This window comes from Lepus europaeus, chromosome X (assembly GCF_033115175.1).
Source record: "Lepus europaeus isolate LE1 chromosome X, mLepTim1.pri, whole genome shotgun sequence".
Lineage (NCBI taxonomy): Eukaryota > Metazoa > Chordata > Mammalia > Lagomorpha > Leporidae > Lepus > Lepus europaeus.
The window spans coordinates 124,228,946-124,250,578 of record NC_084850.1 but is presented as its reverse complement, the minus strand read 5'-3'; the positions used below and the strand labels follow the sequence as shown (position 1 = coordinate 124,250,578).

Sequence of the window (21,633 nt, the reverse complement as noted above, 5' to 3'; positions counted from 1 at the left end):
CCTTGACCAACTTCTGGCACCTTCTGAAATAAACACCCAGAGAAAAAATGGCACTAGTGCTTTCCCCAGTTGTTTAAAATGAATCTAGGTTGTCTCTTTCAGGTCTTAAAATAGCATCTTGAGGGTGGCTTTATGTCATGGATTTTTTTATTAAACTTTTATTTAATGAATATAAATTTCCAAAGTACAGCTTATGGGTTACAATGGCTTCCCCACTCCCATAACTTCCCTCCCGCCTGCAACCCTCCCCTTTCCCGCTCCCTTTCCCCTTCCATTCATGTAAAGATTCATTTTCAATTCTCTTTATATACAGAAGATCAGTTTAGTATATATTAGGTAAAGATTTCAACAGTTTGCCCCCATATAGCAACACAAAGTGAAAAAAAATACTGTTGGAGTACTAGTTATAGCATTAAATAACAGTGTCCAGCACATTAAAGACAGAGATCCTACATAATATTTTTTTTAAATTAATTAATTTTTAAAATATTTTTAAATTTTTTAAACATTTTTTAAAAATTAATTAATTTTAAAAAATATTATGTCATGGATTTTTATGAAATGGAGGAAATGTGCCCAATGCATAGATGATGAGACTGAAGTCATGGCACAGTGGTACAGGTTGACTGTGTTCTTCTAGTGCAGAATCCTCCCACTAGAGTCTCTCCCAGTACATAAACTTCCCTCAACTTTAAAGTGGATGTGTGGCCATATACTACTAGGAAACAAATTTCCCTACTGACCACCTTAGCAGTTTAAGCCCTGTGCCTTGACAGTTACATTTCTTTGTCAACAGTGTCTGCCCACGTAAGGCCGTTGGCCCTTTCGTGCCTTGGGAAACCTTCTGTGAACGTCACCAAGGCCAAAATAGGGGCACCTTCCTCTGCGTTCCCTGGAACTCCAGGCTTCGCTGCCTCCTTGGCTTCAGTGCTGCCTCCATTAGATCTGAGGGAAAGTTCTGGGCCTTGCTTGACCACTGAGGGCAGATTTCCCTCGGCCTCTCCCTGGGGTCCACAGCTTTCCTTGCTCTGGTTTGCTCTGGCAGTACCGTGACTGGCTGTTCTTCCCTCCTGGCTGTAGTCAGCCCATCCTAAAGCCCTTACAAGACGGGGTGCATGCCATCAGTCTGTGCCCTTGCAGTCATGCCCTACCCTCAGCGGAGTGTCCATGTGAGAGGTTCGATGTTTGAAAATGGCAGAAATCCATGTTACTTGGTCAAATTGCTGCTCTTAGTAACCGTAATACCAGCTCTTCCATTTATTTAGTTTACTGGGTGTTAGACACTCTGCAAAGACTTTACATTTATATCCTTCCATCCTTACAGCAGCGCCAAGGTAAGCTTTTTATTATATGTTCCGGTGAGAAAACATTCTCAAGGAGGTTGAGTAAACTGCTCAGAGTTGCCCAACAAAATTGGATTTCAACTTAGATGTGTCTGAATCTAAAGCCGCAATTCCTCATGTACATTACCCTCCTGCTTGCCCCCTTCCTTGATCTTGTTCATAGATTTAACCAAGGCTGACAAAACTTGATGGTAGAACATCACCCCCTGCCACTGCCACCATTTCAGTTTCTGAATTTAATCAGTTATTCTTATTGGTTTTTTTTTTTAAAAAAAAACTTCTTACTGTTCTTGCCAATAAACACCAGTGATTTACAGTCAGGGTTCCATGACTTAGAGATATGGGAGGTAACTGGAATATTTTTGTCTCTAAAAATACATGAAGGGCCATATACCAAAATACTCTGGCATTCTGAGAACCTTATGGTGTAGCCTCTCAAAGTTGTTTTCTTTTCAGTGTTTTAGCCTTGTTATTGGTAGATTAGAAATCTGGTGCTATTACTTTTCCTTAACAGCAGGAAATCTGATAGTGGAACTTTGAAATGATATGGGTTAGTTTTTAGTTTTGTTATCCAAGTAAATTCTACTTTGAGATTTGAAAAAAAAAGATAAATGCTGCAAGTTTGCTTCAAAAAGCGTTAGTCAAAAACTAAGTTATGCCTATTATTATCTAAATATATGAACAGTGTTTCTGCAGGGTGAAAATAAAGAGATTGTGGGGACGAGTATGTGTGTGAATATATACATATATATGTGTGTGTGTGTATGTGTGTGTGTGTCATTGTAAAAGTTGAATCAGTAATTCATTTTATTCAAATCTGAATCAAGAATTTATTTTCATCTTCCCTGAATATTCTTCATACAAAATATGCCCACATTTGTGCCTGTCTCACTGCATTAATTTTCTTTTCTTGATAGGCTGGATTTGGCTATGGTTTGCCAATTTCTCGTCTGTATGCTAGATATTTTCAGGGAGACCTAAAACTGTATTCCATGGAAGGAGTGGGTACAGATGCTGTCATTTATTTAAAGGTACTGCATTTTATTTCTGTTACTGAAAAGGAATCTTTACTAAATTCTAATAACTACTCAAATTATTATCTCTTCTATTCAGCTCAAATTTGTGTCAGTTTCATGGGAAAACCATGTTATGCCTCACCTTTCATTTTAGGCTTGTAGATAGCAAAATATCAAGGATTGAAATATAAAAACCATATTATTATATTCTTAAAGACATAAATATGAAAGTTGTTCCATTTCTATAAATAAAAAACATCGATTCTTAAAACCCTAGTTCTTTAATTGTGAATTTAAATAATTGTGGTCCATTGAAAAGTTTAATCCAAAACAAGGCAGATTTTCATAATCTGAACATTTTAGTCTTTAGCTTTAAAAACTTTTTGGCTTTGCCAGAGTTATAAGAATTCAGTAATCATAATATGGTTTTATAAAAGGTTGACCTAATAATAAAGTTCTCTCTAATTCAATTTTTGTCATTTATTGGTGATGTTAGACTTTTGTTTCTATACTGTAGAATATTTGTAGCATTTTTTGAATGGGCAATATAGGCATATGATAAAAATGTAAAAACTGGCCGGCGCCGTGGCTCAACAGGCTAATCCTCCGCCTTGCGGCGCCGGCACACCGGGTTCTAGTCCCGGTCGGGGCACCGATCCTGTCCTGGTTGCCCCGCTTCCAGGCCAGCTCTCTGCTGTGGCTAGGGAGTGCAGTGGAGGATGGCCCAAGTCCTTGGGTCCTGCACCCCATGGGAGACCAGGAGAAGCACCTGGCTCCTGCCTTCGGATCCGCGGCGGCCATTGGAGGGTGAACCAACGGCAAATGAAGACCTTTCTCTCTGTCTCTCTCTCACTGTCCACTCTGCCTGTCAAAAAAAAAAAAAAAATGTAAAAACTACCAAAGGGAAAGCTTACTCTCTCCCACTACTACCCCTAAGCTACCATTTCTCTTCCCCAGAGGAAAACCCAGGTCCCACTTTTTATGGATCCTCTAAAAATTAATTCTGCATTTATAAACTTAGGGGAAAAATGAATTTTTCCCACATAAATGGAATTTTAGCACCTTGGCTTTTAAGACTTTCTAATATATCTTGGATATTTTTGCTTATCAGTTCTTTGAGAACTTTTTTTTTATTTATTTGAAAGTCAGAGTTACACACACACAGAGGGGGAGAGAGAGAGAGAGAGAGAGAGAGGGAGAGAGAGAGAGAGAGAGAGAGAGAGAGAGGTATTCCATTCATTGGTTCACTCCCCAGTTGGCCGCAAGGGCCAGAGCTGTGCCGATCTGAAGCCAGGATCCAGGAGCTTCTTCCAGGTCTCCCACACAGGTACAGGGCCCCAAGGACTTGGGCCATCCTCTACTGCTTTCCCAGGCCATAGCAGAGAGCTGGATCAGAAGTGGAGTAGCCAGGACTAGAACCGGCACCCATATTGGATGCCAGCACTTCAGGCCAGGGTGTTAACCTGCTGCAGCACAGTGATGGCCCCGAGTCATTATTCTTAACTATAGCATAGTATGCTGCTATATGCAATGCCATAGTTTAACCAGTTAAGAGTATTTCTCTTAGATGCCAGTGCATCTAAATGATATGATATTTGATATTATTTGATGGAATATGTTTATAATTCTGGTATATATGAGTCTTTATTTCCAGACCAGTTAGAGAGCAATTGTGTGGTGACAGTAGTCAAAACAGTTGAGTATCTCAAAGCAGTACTAACTGAATTAAAATGCATTCAGTTCTTGTCATGTGTACTTGAGTACTGGTTTTGAATAAGTGAATGTTTTTAATTTCTTTTAAAAAGCCTTGGGATGGGAGGGAAGGAAGGAAGTATTTATGAACTACATGAAATCTGTTCTCTTTATAGTAATAATAATAATAGTAAACTTTTGGAGTAAGTGTTATGGCACAGTGGGTTAAACCACTGTTTGGGACACCTGTATCCCATATCAGAGTGTCAGTTTGAATCCTGGACTCCACTTCCAATCCAGCTTCCTGTTAATGCACCTGGGATGGTAGCATATGATGCCCCAAGTACTTGGGTTCCTGCCACCCACGTGAGAGACCTGAATGGAGTTCAAGGCTCCTGGCCCAGCTTTGGCTGTTGTGAGCCTGTGGGGAGTGAACCACAGGATGGAAGATCTCTCTTTTTCTGTCTCTCTGTCACTCTGCCTTTCAAGTAAATAAGTATATATATTTTTTTAAAAAAAAAGCTTTAATTTTTTTCCTAGACACTCTAAGTACTAAAATGTAATATTAATTCAAATTCAAAATCACATATTAAGGTTTCTCATGTTTTAAGTAGTAAAATTTGGGATAGTACTTCACATGAAAAAATATGATACTGTGGACCATCGGGTGTTTCTCTTAATTTTTCCAATAGGCTCTTTCAAGTGAGTCCTTTGAGAGACTGCCGGTTTTCAATAAGTCTGCATGGCGCCATTACAAGACCACGCCTGAAGCTGATGACTGGAGCAATCCAAGCAGAGAACCCAGGGATGCGTCAAAATATAAGGCCAAACAGTAATGTGCCACTTTGATTTCGTTATAAAGAATCTGATTTGTCCCTTGAATGTACTAGCCAGATGCTTGATACTTTCTGCCAGATTTTCTTTGTTTTTTAATTGATTAGCAGGTAATACTTGCACATTTTGATGGTATGCAGTGCAATATTTCAACACATACATGGAATAGACTGAGCATTCCAGGCCAGTAGCCTTTCATTTCCATAACTTCTCTAAGTGTTTGGAGCCACCAGCTCTTTTCCCAGTTCTTACATACATTATGTAATCCATTATTGTGGACTGTAATCACCCGCACTGTGCTATGGAACACTAAAACTTCTTACTTCTATCTGACTGTGTTTGGTACCCATTATTCAACTTGTTTATATCTCCACCCTTCCCAACCTCTAGTCATCAGTATTCTAAGTCTAAATTGAGCTTTGTTTTTAACTTCACATGAGAGAAAACATAAGATATTTGTCATTCTGTGTCTGCTATATTTATTTCTCTTAACATAATCATCTCTAGTTCCATTCATTTTGCTGCAGTGTCAGGATTGCATTGTTTTTTATGGCCAGATCATATTCTATTGTGTGGACACATAGGTTAAGTCTGTATTTTGGCTATTGTCAATAGTGCTGCAGTGGATATAGGAATGCAAGTGTCACCTTCAGATGCTGATATCAAAATTCCTTCTGATCTGCACCCACTAGTGGGATGGCTGGGCCGTAGAGTAGCTCTATGTTTATTTTTTGAAGCCCTCCATACTCTTCTCTATAATGGCTGTACTAATTTGCATTCCCACCAACAGTGAATAAGAGTTTCCTTTTCTCTACGTCCAGCATTTGTTATCTTTTGTCTTTTTTATAACATCCATTCTAGCTAGAATAAGATGATATCTCATCATGGCTTTGATTTGTATTTCTCTGATGGCCAGTGATATTCAGCATTTTTTTTTTCAAGCAAAGTGATCCCCAGTGAAGGAAAGATTAGAGCAAACTTTTCACTTCAGACAAAGGCTAGCAAGAATTGGATACCAGAGGTACAGTATGAATAAAGATCCCACTGTTCAAGGAATCCTTGCACTGTAGAGGTATTAACAGCAAGAAGTAGGGGTTTGTCTTGCTGTATTTTATTTAAAAAGCAATTAAGTTTGCTATTTGTTGTGATCCTTAGATATTTATAGACGAATGTTTCAAGAAATTTTCTGAGTTGAAGCTAAAAAAATATAGGAGTTAAAATTATCAATCAATATAAACAAAATATGATCTATCTATACAATGGAATAATATCAGCCATTAAAAGGATGGGCATTAAAAAAAAAGAATGGGCATTCTAACGTATGCTGCAGCATAGATGAACCTTGAAGTCATTACGTTAAGTGAAAACAAGTCAGACTGGAAAGGACAAATATTGCCTAGTTCCATATAGCTAGAGAAGTCAGATTCATAGAACCAGAAAGTTGAAAGATTATTTGTTGCCAGGCGCTGGAAGGAAGGGGGGAATGGGGAGTTGTTGTTTAGTGTTGTTTAGTGCAGTTTTCGTTTAGGCTGTGAAAAAGTTGATAGAAATAGTGGTGGTGATGGGGGCAGAACACCGTGAGTGTACTTAATGCCACTGAACTGTACACTTAAAAATGGTTAAGATAGTTAAGTTCTATGTTATATACACTTTATCACAACAAAAAACTTAGAAGAAAAAATTGTCAGTCACAGGATAATGAATCTTCACTATTTCATGGTCATAAGGAAAATAATCCAGTCTTTGCTTTCCAATTTTTTTTTTCTTCTGACTACCTGTAAGCTCCAACTCTACTAACAAGGGTAAGAGTGCTTTTGGTTCATTTAAAAGTAGCCTTTTATTAATAGAAAAGCAGGATATATACCTTGTAAAAAAATTAGAAAACTTAAGTTTAAAAAAAGCAAGGAGAAACGACTGAATTCCCACAGCCAGAGATTGCCCCGTTACAGTTTCATGTATGTTCTGTCAAATATTTTGCTATGTATGGGTATGTTTGTGTATTTTTCCCAAAATGAGATCATGCTATTCATACTGTTTTACAACCTGCTTTTGTTTTGTTTAACCATCTTTACCTTTCCATATCAACAAATTTTCATCTCATTAAAATTCCCAGTGTGTCAGAACGAGGATACATTCCAGTATCACATCTGTGTAGTTTCAACTTGTCTTTAATCTAGAACATTCTATTGTTGAGATACCATGTTAGTTATCCTGCAAAATGTACCACTTTGATTTGTTTGATTTCTTTGAAATGTCATTTGGCTTACTTGTCCCCATTCCCTATATGTGAACTGGAAGTTGTTCTAAAGGTTCAGTGGAACGTTTTTGCTACAACACTCCCTAAGCCCTGTTGCAGAATTACACTGTGAAGCACATGGTATCTAGTTGATCCACCATTAGTGATATTAAGATTACATCAGTTTAGGTGCTGGTTGTCTGATCTATTCCTTTTTTTTTTTTTTACCTTAACGTAAGCTGTGTGGTGGTATTTTGGCACTATACAAATGTCTACTTATATATCAGCCATTCTTCCTAATGGTTTTTTAACTCCATTAGATAATTTTGGCCTGAACCAATAATTTTATTGGTGTTTGTAAAATGATTTTTTAAATCATTCATTTGACAGTTATTACCTGACTTTCCCCTATAAAGTAAAGCTCTTTCTCACCAACTAAAGCCATTCAGATACCTTCAAGTACAGTTCTTCAAATATGTGTTCAATTCTTTCCCTTTAAATTTAAAGAGAAACTTAAATTCTCTTTAATTTACCACTTTTCAAGGTAAGAAGGTAGGTTAAAAGCCACCTCAAGGGACTGGCACCTCAGTGGGCTCTGGTTCGAGACCTTGCTGCTCCACTTCCCATCCAGTTCTCTATTATGGCCTGGGAAAGCAGTGGAGGATGGCCCAAGTGCTTGGGCCCCTGCACCCGCGTGGGAGACCTGGAATAAGCTCCTGGCTCCTGGCTTCCGGTAGGTGTGCTCTGGCCATTGCGGCCAACTGGGGAGTTAACCTTTGGATGGAAGACCTCTCTCCTCCCTCTCCCCCTTCCCCTCCCCCTCCCCCTCCCCCTCCCTCTCCTCTCCCTCTCCCTCCCTCTCCTCTCTGTGAACTTTGACTTCCAAATAAATAAATAAATCTTGAAAAAAAGCCACCTCAAATTTAGTATTATTATGAATTATTATTTGGTGCTTAAATAGGCACACTTTTGGCCAGTGGAAGCTATTTTAATCTGGATCCTCTGTGTTCCATTGACAAAAACCCATTGAGAGCTTTTATTTTAAAATTTATTTATTTTTATTTATTTAAAAGGCAGAGTTACAGAGAGGTAGAGGCAGAGAGAGAGAGAAGTCTTCCATCCACTTGTTCACTCCCCCACATAGCTGCAACGGTCACTCCAAGACCTAGTCTTGGAGTTCGGAGTCTCATTATGTCTTTTCTAGGCCTCTTTCTGGACAGAACCATAAAAATGCATTTTTTTAAAGATTTATTTTATTTATTTGAAAGAGTTACAGAGAGAGAGGTAGAGAAAGAGAGAGGCCTTCCATCCATCCACTGGTTCACTCCCCAGATGGGCACAACGGCCGGAGCTGCGCCAATCCGAAGCCAGGAGCCAGGAGCTTCTTCCAAGTCTCCCACGTGGGTGCAGGGGCCCAGGGACTTGGGCCATCTTCTATACTGCTATCCCAGGCCACAGCAGAGAGCTGGATTGGAAGAGGAGCAGCTGGGACCAGAACCGGCATGCACATGGGATGCCGGCGCTTCAGGCCAGGGCTTTAACCCGCTGCACCACAGCGCCGGGAAAAAAATGCTTTTTTAAAATCATGAATCCATGTTGGTATTTTGTATTCTATTTTATCATTGGATTGTTTCTAATGTATTTTAATTGTATACATGTCTTACCCTGAAAACCTTTATTGTTAACATCCTGAATGCATCAGAAAGTTACTTGTATGCAGATATAATTTATAAAGCTTTGTGGTTTTATATCGTTATAGTAGTATTGGGAATGTTCATTTTTCTCTATGAAAGTCTCATGATAGACCTCTGTGCAGTATTGTGGGACTGGCCACTCATCTCCAGTGATGACATTTGGAGGAGTTTGGTTTGTGCCTGTATGCATGTGCATGTACACTTGTACACACAGATACACACACTCACTGCCACCATTGCCAGCCAGGAATAAACTAAATCAGCTTGAAATGCCAGATGAGATAAGTTTCCCTTGATTCCACTTTCAGTCTGTATGTAAGTCAGCATGCTGGACATCATATGACCAGTAATTCAAACTTCTGCTCTGATAGACGGAGGAATTTGGATCGTGTGGGAGCCATATTTGTAAAAAAATAAGATCTATGTGGGTTCTAAAAAGGTGAATTTAATTGAATATTGTTTTTAAAACAGTTTTAAAATTCTAAATAGGTTAGTAGGTTGTATACTTATGTATAAGTCTTAATTTCTAATATATTACTAGATAAATTATAACAGAAAGCAATTTTTAAAATTCTGCAATGCTTAGCCTGAGAGTTAAAACTGTTAAGCTATACAAATAGGATAATTGGTAGAGATTTGGTGAAATGTATTTAACAGGAATGATAAATTCACTAGATGGTTATACATGAAAAATTCCAAAAAAATGTATTCTCTAAGCAGTTTTTAAAGTAGCAGCTTTATTGAGATATAATCCATACCCCACAAAATTCACTTTTTCAAAGTTCAGTGAGTTTTAGTATATTCACAGAGTTGTGCAGTCTTCACCTGTATTAATTTTAGAATATTTTCATCATCCCAGAAAGAAACCTCGTACTCATTAGCAACCACTCCCCATTTCTAATCAGGTTTTTAACTGAGAATAAAGAACTGTTTAAAGTAGACATGAGTAATTGAATGGTGATTTTTTTTAATAACCCTAGAAAATAATTCCGAGATAAGGCAAGGATTTTTTAATTCTCACCATACTAAGTACTCTAAGTAAGTCTTAGTTAAAATATAGGTGGTTGTACTTGTAAACTCACTATGGATATTCGCATTATTTTCTTTGTAGGGACAAGATCAAGACAAATAGAACTTTCTAGAGAACTGAATTGTTTGGTCCTCTCTGTGAAGAAAGATTGTCTTCTGCAAGTCAACCAGAGAAAATTCCTTTCTTCTACCAACTCTGAGCGTGGCACCATAGCTGTCCCCAGTGCTTGAATGTGTGTTTTCTTCTGTACCAGATGGACTTTTCCATGGAGCCTTTCCTATAGCTACTCCAGATTTTCCACTAAAGTAGTGACTTGAGTAATTTTCATAATATCTTGCTATGGTGTGGTTGATGCCTGTCACAAATGAGCACAGAGCCTCCTTCGAGCTTGGGTGCACTCCTACTTTCCATCTTGTTGTCATAGAGTCCCGTGTCCGAGACTTCCCTGGATACTGAGCTCCTTCCCTATTCCATATACAGCAGTTCCTACGGCTGCTCTTTGTGACCAAATAGCAGATTTGGTACCTCCAGCTAGGGCCTAGGGAAGCTGGAAGTAGAGGATATCCACTGCACATGTCTTGGTAATTCAGTCCCAGGGCCCTCTCTCCACTCTCCAATTTAGGCTTTAGCCTTCTTCCATCTGCTCATATTTTCACTGTGCGGTGTGGTACTTGTGTGTTAGATCTTACTGACGCATTGATTTTATTTTAAGAATAATTTGTGTATTTCCATTCTATTGATTAAAATGTTCCAAAAGTTGTCTTGGAATTTTTCACTGAACTGCTTGGTTTCAAATATCTTAAGTGAAAAGCTGACTTTTGTCCAATACTGAGTATTGTAAAGAGTGGGAAGTGAAGTTTTTGTGCTTCTGTAAGACTTTCACCAATCCAATATTGTACCTTTGCCATCTTATATTCCTTTGTAGTCTTCTAAGGAATTGCAATTCCTGCGTGATGCACTTTACTAGTTGGAAAATAGACTACTTAAGGAAGAAGTTCTTTCTATTTTATTTTGAAAAATGCTTATAGGTCTCTGTAATTTTAATTTTTATTAATGTTACACAGTTTTAGAATTGTTGGCCTAGTCTGATTTTCACAATCCTTTATGATTTGCTAGAAGTTGGAAGTGGGAAGTAGCAGAGGACTTAGAGTCAAGGAAGAAGAATGGTGTCATATTATCCTGAGCTTCCTGAGGGTCTAGATTTAAGCCAGCCTCTTACGCATCTGCACAGGTTATATTTTCTCTTGGTCATACTTTTTCACATATATCATCTACTCTGACTTCTGTTCTCTTTCAGTGAGTGTATAAAGGTTGCTGTCCACTAGTGTAGAGGTTGAAGCTTCTGAAGTCTTCCTTCGCCTTCAGTCACGTGATAGTAGCAGTGCAGTTATCCGCTGCGTCCACAGCAAGGGACTCTGCCCAGATGGCATGGTTTGACTCCATGTCTGTTTCCCTCCATCCTGTTGAATCTACTTTTCTTCCCTTTCATTATATCACCTGAGCTCATGGTAGCTCACTTCATGTGAGAAAGATCTCCTCTCTTCTGTCCTTAGAAGGATTCTAGTCAGAGAACATTTTTAGTCAGTCGGGTAAAACAGATACCCATGAACTTTCCAGAGACAGGAAAGAGATGGGTCATATGGCAGCCTGTTGGTTTGAGGACAGAATCAGTGTCTTGGGGATGCAGCTTTTCTATATAATGATTTTCTTGTAGTATAAAAGATTTCTTCAAAATAATGATCCTTTACATTTAAAGTCCATCGTCTCCTTATAAATACTAGCTAGTGTATCAGTATCTTGGTAGGCCTCAGTTTCCAGCCACATTCCTTTACACTTTCAAATGTGATACAGTGCAGGAAAGGAGGCAACAGAGTGTGATTGTATCACCTACTACCCTGTCTTGGCACTGTTTTCAATTATTTGCGAAGTGCCTATTGCTCACCAAGCCCTCACAACAAGTACCCTGTAAGGGGCTGAATATACAGGATATAGTGCACAGGAATTCTATCACATTCTTCCCTTTACAAGTCTTTTCCAAAAGTACAAATTTATTTCAATGTTTTAATGACTTCATCGATAGTCTACTAATATTCTTTTGGACTTGCTCATTTCCATCTGACCGAAGTACAATATTGGTTCTCTTGCCTTTGTTTTCTTCACGAAGAACTTAATTGTTCTCCTAAAGCAACCACAAGAAAAGTTTCTAGGACATCTCATATTCTTACAGTTACCAACTCCTTTACCCAAGTATTCATTTATATGCTCATTTTCAATATGTATTTGGTTTTTTTGAAAGAGTTAGAGAGAGTAAGGGAGGGATAGATCTCCTCTCCACTGGGTCACTCCCCAGATGGCTACAACAGCCAGGGCTGGTCCAAGCCGAAGCCAGGGGCCAGGAGCTTCATCAGGTCTCCCACATGGGTAGTAGGAACTCAAACACTTGGGCCATCCTCTGCTGGTTTTTCAGGTGCATCAGCAGGGAGCTGGATCGAAAGTAGAGCAGCTAGGACATGAACTGGCACCCATATGGGTGTTGGCGTCCTAGGCGGCGGCTTTACTCACTGCACCGCAACACCGGCCCCCATTTGTATTCTCTTTGTTGGATGAACTCAGGCATCTCCCTTTAGCCATTTGCTGGGTTTGTAAGCAAATGGTCAGATTTCTACACATAGCTTGTAATGTACATAGACAGTGACTACTTCTCAGAGAAATTCTCCCCCCTTCCTCTGTTAGGCCTTCTCATTTACTCCCTTTTAAGTGTTTGAGAACTGTGTCTGCTGTTTGAAATAGTGCCTGGCATATAGTAGGTGCATAGTAAATATTAGTTGAATCAAAGAGGAAAACTGATGGACATTTCCCTTGAGTAGTGAGATAATACCTCTCTAAGGCCTTAAACTGTCATTGTCTCCAAAATAAAAATAATTCAGATCTGAAGCTATGGAAGTGCTGAAATTCCTTTTATAGTGCTAAGAGGTAACTTTAAAATGTAGGAACACGGAAGGAAGGAAGTAGGGATGGATCCTCAGGAGCTATCTGATCCTTTCTTTGTCTCAGATATCTAACTTGGCCTTAATAAAGGGATTCTTTCTGTGCGAACAATGGTGGTTTAACAGCCTTGCTTTTTAGATTCTGGAGATCGTTCACACACTGTCCCAGTGGATCCTTACAGTGCCATGAGGTGAACCACGCAGGCCTATCTCTGTTTTTCATGTGAAGTCCAGAGCAGTTAAATGGTTTGCTAAGGTGGCATGGTAAGTGATTGGAAGAACCAAAGTGAATAGTTGGGTTTTCTTGTTCCTCGACTAGAGCTGTGAACCAAACGCCAGGTAATTACCATTCCATCTTTTGAGGAATTTCTTGGGTATATTATTCCTCAAGGGTAAGCTCAAAACCAAAAATTTTATATAATGCCAGGTAATTCTACTCAGGAGAGGTTTTCTTTTGTGTGCTTCCATTTTGGCATAGGTAGAGGAGATAATCAGATGGATTTGGCAGCTTTTACCGAAAAAGATGGGCAACATAAAAGTATATAACTGTAGGTAATTGCTACAGTTATTTAGATGTAATTCTATGTTTGAGTGAAGTCAGTGTTCACTGCCAGCCCTTTCATACAGAGACTCCAGATTTGAGAGTTGATGCTTTTATCTTTGGTGGACTGGATTGCAGATTCAGCTAGATTTCCTCGTATATTTACACATGTATTTCTGTTGCTATTACTTAGGAATAAACAGTAACTTGGTGGGCTTTCATTACCCCTTTCCTTTGGTGGTGTTACCATGTTGTCGTTACTGTGTTGTTGTGTGTCTCTAACTGGTGATTCTGAGAGGTCTGACTCTAGATGCATTTTTTCCCTTTTGTAACTGACCTGATTGTTTGCCCTGGATGTTTGTGATTCTTTGTTTGTCCTTGAACTTCAAGAACTTCATTCCAGTATATCTCAGGATAAACAGTTGTCTGTTGACTTGACTTTTTCTTGTACACAGTGAACATTAGATTTTGACATTTCAGGCCTTAATGCATTTCATATGGGTTTATTCTTTTCTCTTCTTTAAAAATTTGTCCTTTTATTGGCTCTCTCTCATCTGTTCTTGGGATTTCTCTTTCCTTTGGTGGCTTTCATCTCCTTGTCTTTCCTTGTGCTGTGGGATTTTTGTGTCACTTTTTATCCTCGATTTCACTTACAGGTTTTTCTGTACTATTGAGTCTAGACCTTTTTGCTTATAATGTAGCTTTCGCTTTGGTAACCTTTTTTTTTTTTTAATTCGTTTCTTTCCTTAGCTCCTTACGTTGTCCTCTTTGAGTCCTCATTTCATTTCTTTGTTTTATAATTGTCTTGGTTTCTGAAATCATTCTTTTTCCAGAGAATTTTTATGTGTTTTTGCTCCTTGTGTTTCTTTTCTTGTATTGTGTTGCTTTTATGTTGCTGCACAAGTATCATGATGGCTGTTTGTGCTTATTATTTGTGTTTTGCATAAGACCAGTTCTCTCTGCCCAAGAGAGAACTCAACTCCTCCTGTTGAAAACAATTTTATGTATAATTGACACATAATAATTGTACATGGGATACAGTCTGATGTTTCAATACATTTGTACTTTGTATAATGGTCAAATAGAGATTAATTAGCTTATACACCACCTTAAACACTATTCATTTCTTTGTGGTGATTCTCTTTTGTAGCTATCTTGAAATATACATCATTATTATCTATAGTCACCCTAGTGTGCAACCAAACACCAGAATTTACTCTCCCTGCCTAGTTTTTTTAAAGATTTATTTATTTATTTGAAAGTCAGAGTAACACAGAGAGAGGAGAGGCAGAGAGAGAGAGAGAGAGAGAGGTCTTCTATCTGATGGTTCACTCCCCAATTGGCCAATCCGAAACCAGGAGCCAGGTCTCCCACTTGGATGCAGGGACCCAAGGATTTAGGCCATCTTCTACTGCTTTCCCAGGCCAAAGCAGAGAGCTGGATCGGAAGTGGAGCAGCCGGGACTCGAACTGGCGCCGAAATAGGATCCCGGCACATCAGACTAGGGCATTAACCCACTGCACCACAGCACCGTCCCCTTCCTGCCTAATTTTAGCATCATTTCCATTGACCAACCTGTTCCCCTTCCACCTACTCCTACCTATCCCATACCTCTTCCCTTTTTTTTTTTTAAGTGAGAAGTGTTTGAATGATCACCTTAGCTCTTCAACTGTAGTGCCTTCTGTGGACACTTGGATCTTCTGGCCTAAAAGTGGCCAAGTCCCATAGGAAGGAAGAGTGTCTCCTTGTGCTGTCTCCTCACCAGTTGTCACTCTAGGAGGAGTGAGGTGGGCCTTATAATTCTCTGCTGGATGGTATGGAGTGAGCATCTGTGTGATGGGCCCCTGACTTTCTCTTTCCACTTTTCCTCCCCACTGCTGTTCCTGTGTGGGATACCAGAGGGAACAGAAGGAAAGAATACAAATGGTGCGTCTGAGGTCTCGGCTTCCCCTTAGATTTTGTTTCTGGAAACCTGCGCAGAGAGTGCACTTAGCTTCTCCTGACTGCTGCCTGTCTTTATTTCTCCAACTTAGGAAAGGATTGGTAGAGTTCTTTGGTACCCTCTCACAAACTGTGCTCTAATTTTTGTCTGCTTGAGACTAGGAGAAATGAGAGAAATCTTTTTTGATTAGTGCCCAACTTCACTGTGTCTGTCATATATTCCCCCTGGAGTCCATGGTATGGAACTGTGGTTTTTATTAGTTTCGTTATGGACTGCTTCTTGCTCAGTTTTTGGATATGTATGCTGAAGGGCAGGAGCCCTTATGTAAACATGCACTTATTCTGCCAAGTTTCCCAGCAGCCCAGGTGCTTAAACATTGACTTTGAAGATAATGTCCTTCATAATCTATATGTTAGTAAACAGAAGGAGCCAATATTGCCAGCAGGAAAACACCATTAACAATGTAATCAATACAGGATTTTTGTTTACTGTTCCATGTGGAAAGATAACTTTTAACTCAGGTTCCTGTGTCATTGATTAGAAATATCAGTACCTTCTGGTTTGAAAATAGTGAACATGTGACATTTTAATAAATTTCAGAAGTTATCAGTCATTGACAGTGATTAATTAGTTGATTAAATATGATCAAATATTTCAGACTTGCATAAAATCAGAGTTATGAGAAGTATAAGCTCTTTTTTTATTATCAGGTTGTAGTCCGTCTGTCTCACTGATGGGGTTAACCCTCTGGGATCAGGCTTTAGCATGACTGATTGCCTCTTCAGTCAACCCATTTCAAAATCTGGCTTATTAAGAAATAGAACATATTAAATCTTCATCAAGTTTTTTTTTTCCTGTTGTTCATGAAACCTTCAGATGGTTTCTAAGTCTGGGGCCTACATTGAAACACACAGGTAAAGGTCTCAAAAGTGCATGTTACTGGTGGATCATGGAGTGGGGGTTTTATTTGGCCTGTTTGTAGGCCTGAAGCCCCTTGCCTCAATAGCCAGCACATTCCTCTAGACAGTCAGCATCACACTTGTTTCACCTTCAGTGCTCCAGTTTAATGACCAAGGAACAGGAGGGATGACCTTCCTGTATCACCAAACTCCACCCTTGGCCATGTCTTTGCTTGGAGGACTGATTTTTCCCTACTGTCTGTCTGGTGGGAAGTAGAGGATTGATTGCAAATCCCTCCATGTGTCACAGAAACCAAGGAAATGAAGGGGACAAAGAGAAGAGTCATGTGAAGGGAAACTGTGTTCAGTCCTCCATTTTGGTAATACCCAGTGCCTGTTGCATGCTAGAAATGGTGCCAAGTGCTGGGCACATGGCAGTGATCAGAGAAGTCAGAAGTTGCTGCCTTGTGAGCTCATGCTCTATTGGGGAGACAGCCTAGAAACTGAATAAGGCCCTAGTGTTGTCCAGTTGGGAGGTGAGTGCTATGGAGAAGAAAAGCCAGGAATGGGGGATACAGAGGTGGCCCCAAACGTTCTGAATGTTGCTTTCATCATGGACAAGTGTTCCTTAGAGGAGGAAGTGTTAATGCTCCCTGAATCCTTTTCACCTTTGTGTCTATTGTTCTGAATTTTGAGAGTCCATCTTGTATGCCTGGCTCTGCACCTAGTTCTGCAGGGGGCCCTGTGGAAGCCCCTGCATTGTGGCCTCAGGTACACAGAGCAGGCTGAGCCCATTGCAGTTCACTGTCTTACTGACCAACATGGAGCCATGTCAGGTCAGAGGAGCCAGCTTTCATAAGCAAATTTTCTGGAATGCTGTCCTCATAACAAAAACCCAGTTACAGCAGACTTTTTAGGACTTCGAAATCTTTTTTTTTTTTTAAGTTAAAGCCTCTGGAGGAGGATTACTGGAGGTAAGATAGCTGTTCTGCAGAAGGAGGAATCTCGTTCCCTACTTGCAGGTTCTTTTAGAGGTGAAGGAAAGGATTGTTCAAGAGGGCCTCCCTCTCAGGGCTGTAGAGTGCTGTCAACTGTGTTCACTAGCCCCAGATGAGGAAAATACAACAACAGCCATGTTGTAGTCATAGAGTTCTTGAGAAACCTCTGGTTCTGCCTTTCTGTCCATCTTTAAAATGGGACAGAATTCCCCATGATGTCAGGGGTAGGCTTAGGGCAGCCAGAGTGCAGCTTGTTATTTTGCCTGTGACACGGGCTGTCTTGCAGCCATCTCTGTCTCTGAAGAGAGCTGAAGTTCCTCACAGCCACCTACCTGACTGCCCTTTGGGGTGGAGCCCAGTGACCCAGTAACTTGCGGTTTAACTGCCGAGAGGGAAATGGGTTGTGTTTAGTTACTCCTGTAGCTACAGCCAGTTTGTCACCCTTAAAATGGACATAGTTGCATAAACAAAAGCACTGGAGGGTATCATGAGAGTCTCCAAATATCTGATCCAGTTACATGCCTGCAATCAAAGCCCCCCCCCCCCCCCCCCCCCGTCTTGTAGTGATACCCTTTCAGTGTTGGAATACTGCCACCAGGCAGCTTGTACGTGTGTTTCTTTGCCTAAAACACCCAAGATGTGAGATCAGTTTCCGGTCTCCTCATCCTTTCCTGCTCAGTGGTTGGCTACTGTAGGAGCAGTGTGCCTCCCAATTCCAAATGGAGACTTCATTTTTTGACAGAGGTCTCGACTGTCTCTTTTTAAAAAAAAATTATTTGAAAGAGTTACACAGAGAGTGAAGGAAAAGCAGAGAGAGAAAGAGCTTCCGTCATGTGGTTCACTCCCTACATGGCCGCAATGGCCAGAGCTGGGCTGATCTGAAGCCAGGAGCTTCCTTTAGGTCTCCCATGTGGGTGCAGGGACCCAAGGACTTGGGCCATCTTCTACTTTCCCAGGACTAGAACTGGTGCCCATATGGGATGCCAGCACTGCAGCCAGCGGCCTTACCTGCTATGCCACAGTGCCGGCCCCTGGATTGTCTCTTGAAAAGATAAGAAGCAGAGCTTGAAGTCTGAACTCCCATGGCCCAGTTTGGACTGTTGGGAATATTTTTGTGGCTTATTTTTAAATGTTAGAGAATTAAGGTAGTAAATTTGTGGTGATAGTGGATCCAGGAAGCTTACAGTGAGAAGAGTATGAATATAACCTGAAAAATATTTTCTCTGTTCTATAAATCTCTCGGTGACATTTGGATTAATCAAGCATAATTAAATGTAGTTAGATTTTTGTCAGATTGTAGTTCAAAATAATATTCATCTATGGAGAGGGTAATATATTCTGTGGAAATTTTATTAAGCACTTTAGTTAAGCAGACACTAAGGAGAACAAAATCAGCCTCAGGAAGGTTAATTACTAAAAAAACACAAAGTATAGTAGATTATGTAAATCATTTTAATTTTGAATACCATGGCTTGAGCTTTAATTTACATCAAGAGGTATTTTGGATTTGTTTTTCACATTATATTTTCCAAAAGCACAGAATTACAATTGCATTCTATAAAAGTTCTAATCATTTTAGGATTCCATTAGGTTTGCTTAACTTTTTCATGTTATAGTTTCTAAAAGTACATTCTAACTAATTACTTTAGGATTCAACTAAGTTTGTATACATTGTAAGACCTGCGTTTTTATGTCTGTGCAAGTGATGGTTTTGAGAGAATTATCAGGTGAGAGAATGTCTGTGAAAGCATCTACCCCATGCCTGCCCTCGCAATAAATGTTCATGTAAAAGAAAAAAAAAGTTAAAGTTAACAGTTAAGGAGTATAGACTGTAGTGATAAATCTTTTTATTTTCATAATTTCTTTGAAGGGAGAAATAGATCAAAATGATTTTATATGTATTTTTTTTGTACTCAGAGAATTACATTTTCCCTATCCTTGCCTGTCTCAGGGAATAGCCTTTGCTACAAACCCCATGGAAATCTTGGGAACTCTATCATAATGTGTTCAGAGTTGACAGTCCTTGTCTCAATTTTAGAGCTAGAATTTCAAAGTCTTGTCTCAGGAACATGAGATTCCCCCCCCCCCCCCATGATATCTGAGCTGTGCCATTTTCTTAATAAATGACATCCAAATTTCTTTTGTATTTTATCAAAGATCTCTTTATCATGCCTCTCAGAGATTTTCATAGTGAGAAAACCCTGCAATTTGGTATTGTTTGAAAATTTTGCTTCTTGGCTTCTCAGTGAGGATTCTGTTTTCCATTGAAACTTACTCCTTTGGGAACAATAAGCTTTCACTTGAAAGAACATCCGTTCTCTTAAATAATTTTAACTTCTGTTAACCTAAAAGTGGCTTGTTAATTTGAATACTCCAGCTAATTCTGCAAATGGGCCCAAACATCGCAATATCAAAGATCATATGTGTACACAGTGATGTTTGCCATACACTTAGCAAAGTAATGCCTAATCCATCTGCATAGGATTGGGTTAACTGCTCTCCAATTCATCTTTGTCTTCCCACTTGTTTGAAAATGGCAAACTTAGAATGGAATGTGTTAATAACAGAACTACTTAATGTTTTAAAATGTTCTTACCTTGAGATTCCTTTTTTTTTTTTGAGAAAAAAATCGTAACATTCAATTCTGCTGTTTTGACTGTTCACATATGCTAGACATTAAAAAGGCAATTGCAAAAGTGAAAACTGATTGGAAGTCAGTAGCATTCTCCATTTTGCCATGCTAAATGATGTGCCACAAAAGGACTTTGTGAGAACAGGTAGGTTGAGTGTAAAATGTTATACTATTGTTTATACCCCTTTCTTATCAATTCCATTTTTTTTGTCATTTGAACTGTTATGACTGTGAGGAATCTCATTCTGGATTTTAAAAGGCACTATATTTACAGTAAAAACTGACATTATATTTTTATCCAAAGAAATGCTGAGGTTGATATCCATCTCACATGTTTAATTAGAATGCTTTAGAACAGTTAAGACAAAAACCTGGAACTGTGGGCACCTGGCAGAACTTGACACTGTCTGTGGTGGAAGAGACCAGGCTGAATCTTTTGGGCCTCACTCGCCCAGTCCTCTTGGGAGACGGGTTTTTGCCTGGCTGCTGTAACCAGCAGAAAAAGTGACATAGAAGGGACTTGATGAGATCCCGTGTGTACTCCCTTTTCAAGATACCTATGTAACTCTTCTTGGGGAAAGCACTGCATCAGCTCCGTTGGAATCTTGCTTTTCCCTTTTAAGATTCCCTGTTAGAGCTGACTGGCAGGTGATTTTGACCAAGAAATTATGCATATACTTGAAAAAAATTTTTTAGACTAAATGTGTCTTAACTCTGTAGTGGACAGCCAAGGCAAGGTTCACCTATAAAATATAAAGTACGAAGTACTTGGGAAATTGAATTGGACTTTATGCAATGTTGGTGGAATCAAGTTCTGTTGCCTCTCTTGTTTCCAGTATGTTTATTGTTGCAATTCTAAATCTCTGCTCCCAGCGCTGCACTGCACTAAAGCTGAATGCTACATTCTGATGAGAAACCGGAGTTGTGCCTGAGTCAGCCCTGGCTGGCATGGCACGTTTTTTTCGAAGAGTGGAACCTCCCGCGTTAGCATTCTGACTCACCATAATCTTGGCAGAGTTCCTTGGTATTAAGATCATTGGAGGCCGTACTTGTTGCTTAAGGTTTACATACATGCTGTCTGCTGCTCTGAGGCTGCATCCTCACAGTGTATGCAAGTGCTTGAAATGTAAACATTGCCCAGGTCTAGAACAACCCGTGGATGCTTAAGAAATATTTGAACTGAATACGAAAAGCCATTGTAGAGTAAAACATAGCATGTTGAACATAGCTAGTGCTGCAATTAAATGTAAACTTGCTTGCTTTGCTGGTTTTTCATCATAATTCCTTGATTCTGAAAACGGAGTCTAAACTGGGAGCAATTGCTGATTTGATAAGAGAAAATATTAACTTGTACATGAAATATATGCTCATTGCAATCTTTGTACCCACAAGCTTGAATCTGACCTAGTTCACCCTGTGCCTCTGTCAGCTTAGTTACAGTGATAAATGTACACACATGTTCATGTTTCCAAGCAGCGTTGTAGTTTGTAGAATGAAGCCAGGCCCCCCCAAATTCTGTGCTCTTTGGTGGGTGGCCTGGCTTGTAGACACTGTTAGGAGTGAAAGGTGACTTTGGTTTAAGGTAATTTGTCACTCCGCGTTTCATGGAGAAAAATGTTTTGTTGTGATTGTTGGGAAAAAGTGTGACCAGAGAAGTGTGGGAACCAGATACCATTTCCCGTAGGTTGCAGAGCAATCTGTGGTGTCAGTCATAGCCAAACTAGTCCTGGAGCACATGGACGATTCTGTACCTGAATACCCAAAACAATAAAATAGTAGTTGTGATTCA

General features: G+C 39.6%; 1 protein-coding gene across 1 annotated transcript in view; it reads left to right on the top strand.

Annotated features, from left to right (window-relative positions):
- The window catches only part of PDK3 (pyruvate dehydrogenase kinase 3), a 99,737-nt gene extending 78,104 nt beyond the window's left edge, over window positions 1-21,633 (top strand). Inside the window, exons 10-12 of the mRNA XM_062184397.1 lie at window positions 2,261-2,374; window positions 4,744-4,883; window positions 9,927-21,633. Of these exons, the coding sequence (XP_062040381.1) occupies window positions 2,261-2,374; window positions 4,744-4,883; window positions 9,927-9,957 (285 nt within the window). The 3' untranslated portion in view covers window positions 9,958-21,633. The remainder of the gene's footprint in view (window positions 1-2,260; window positions 2,375-4,743; window positions 4,884-9,926) is intronic.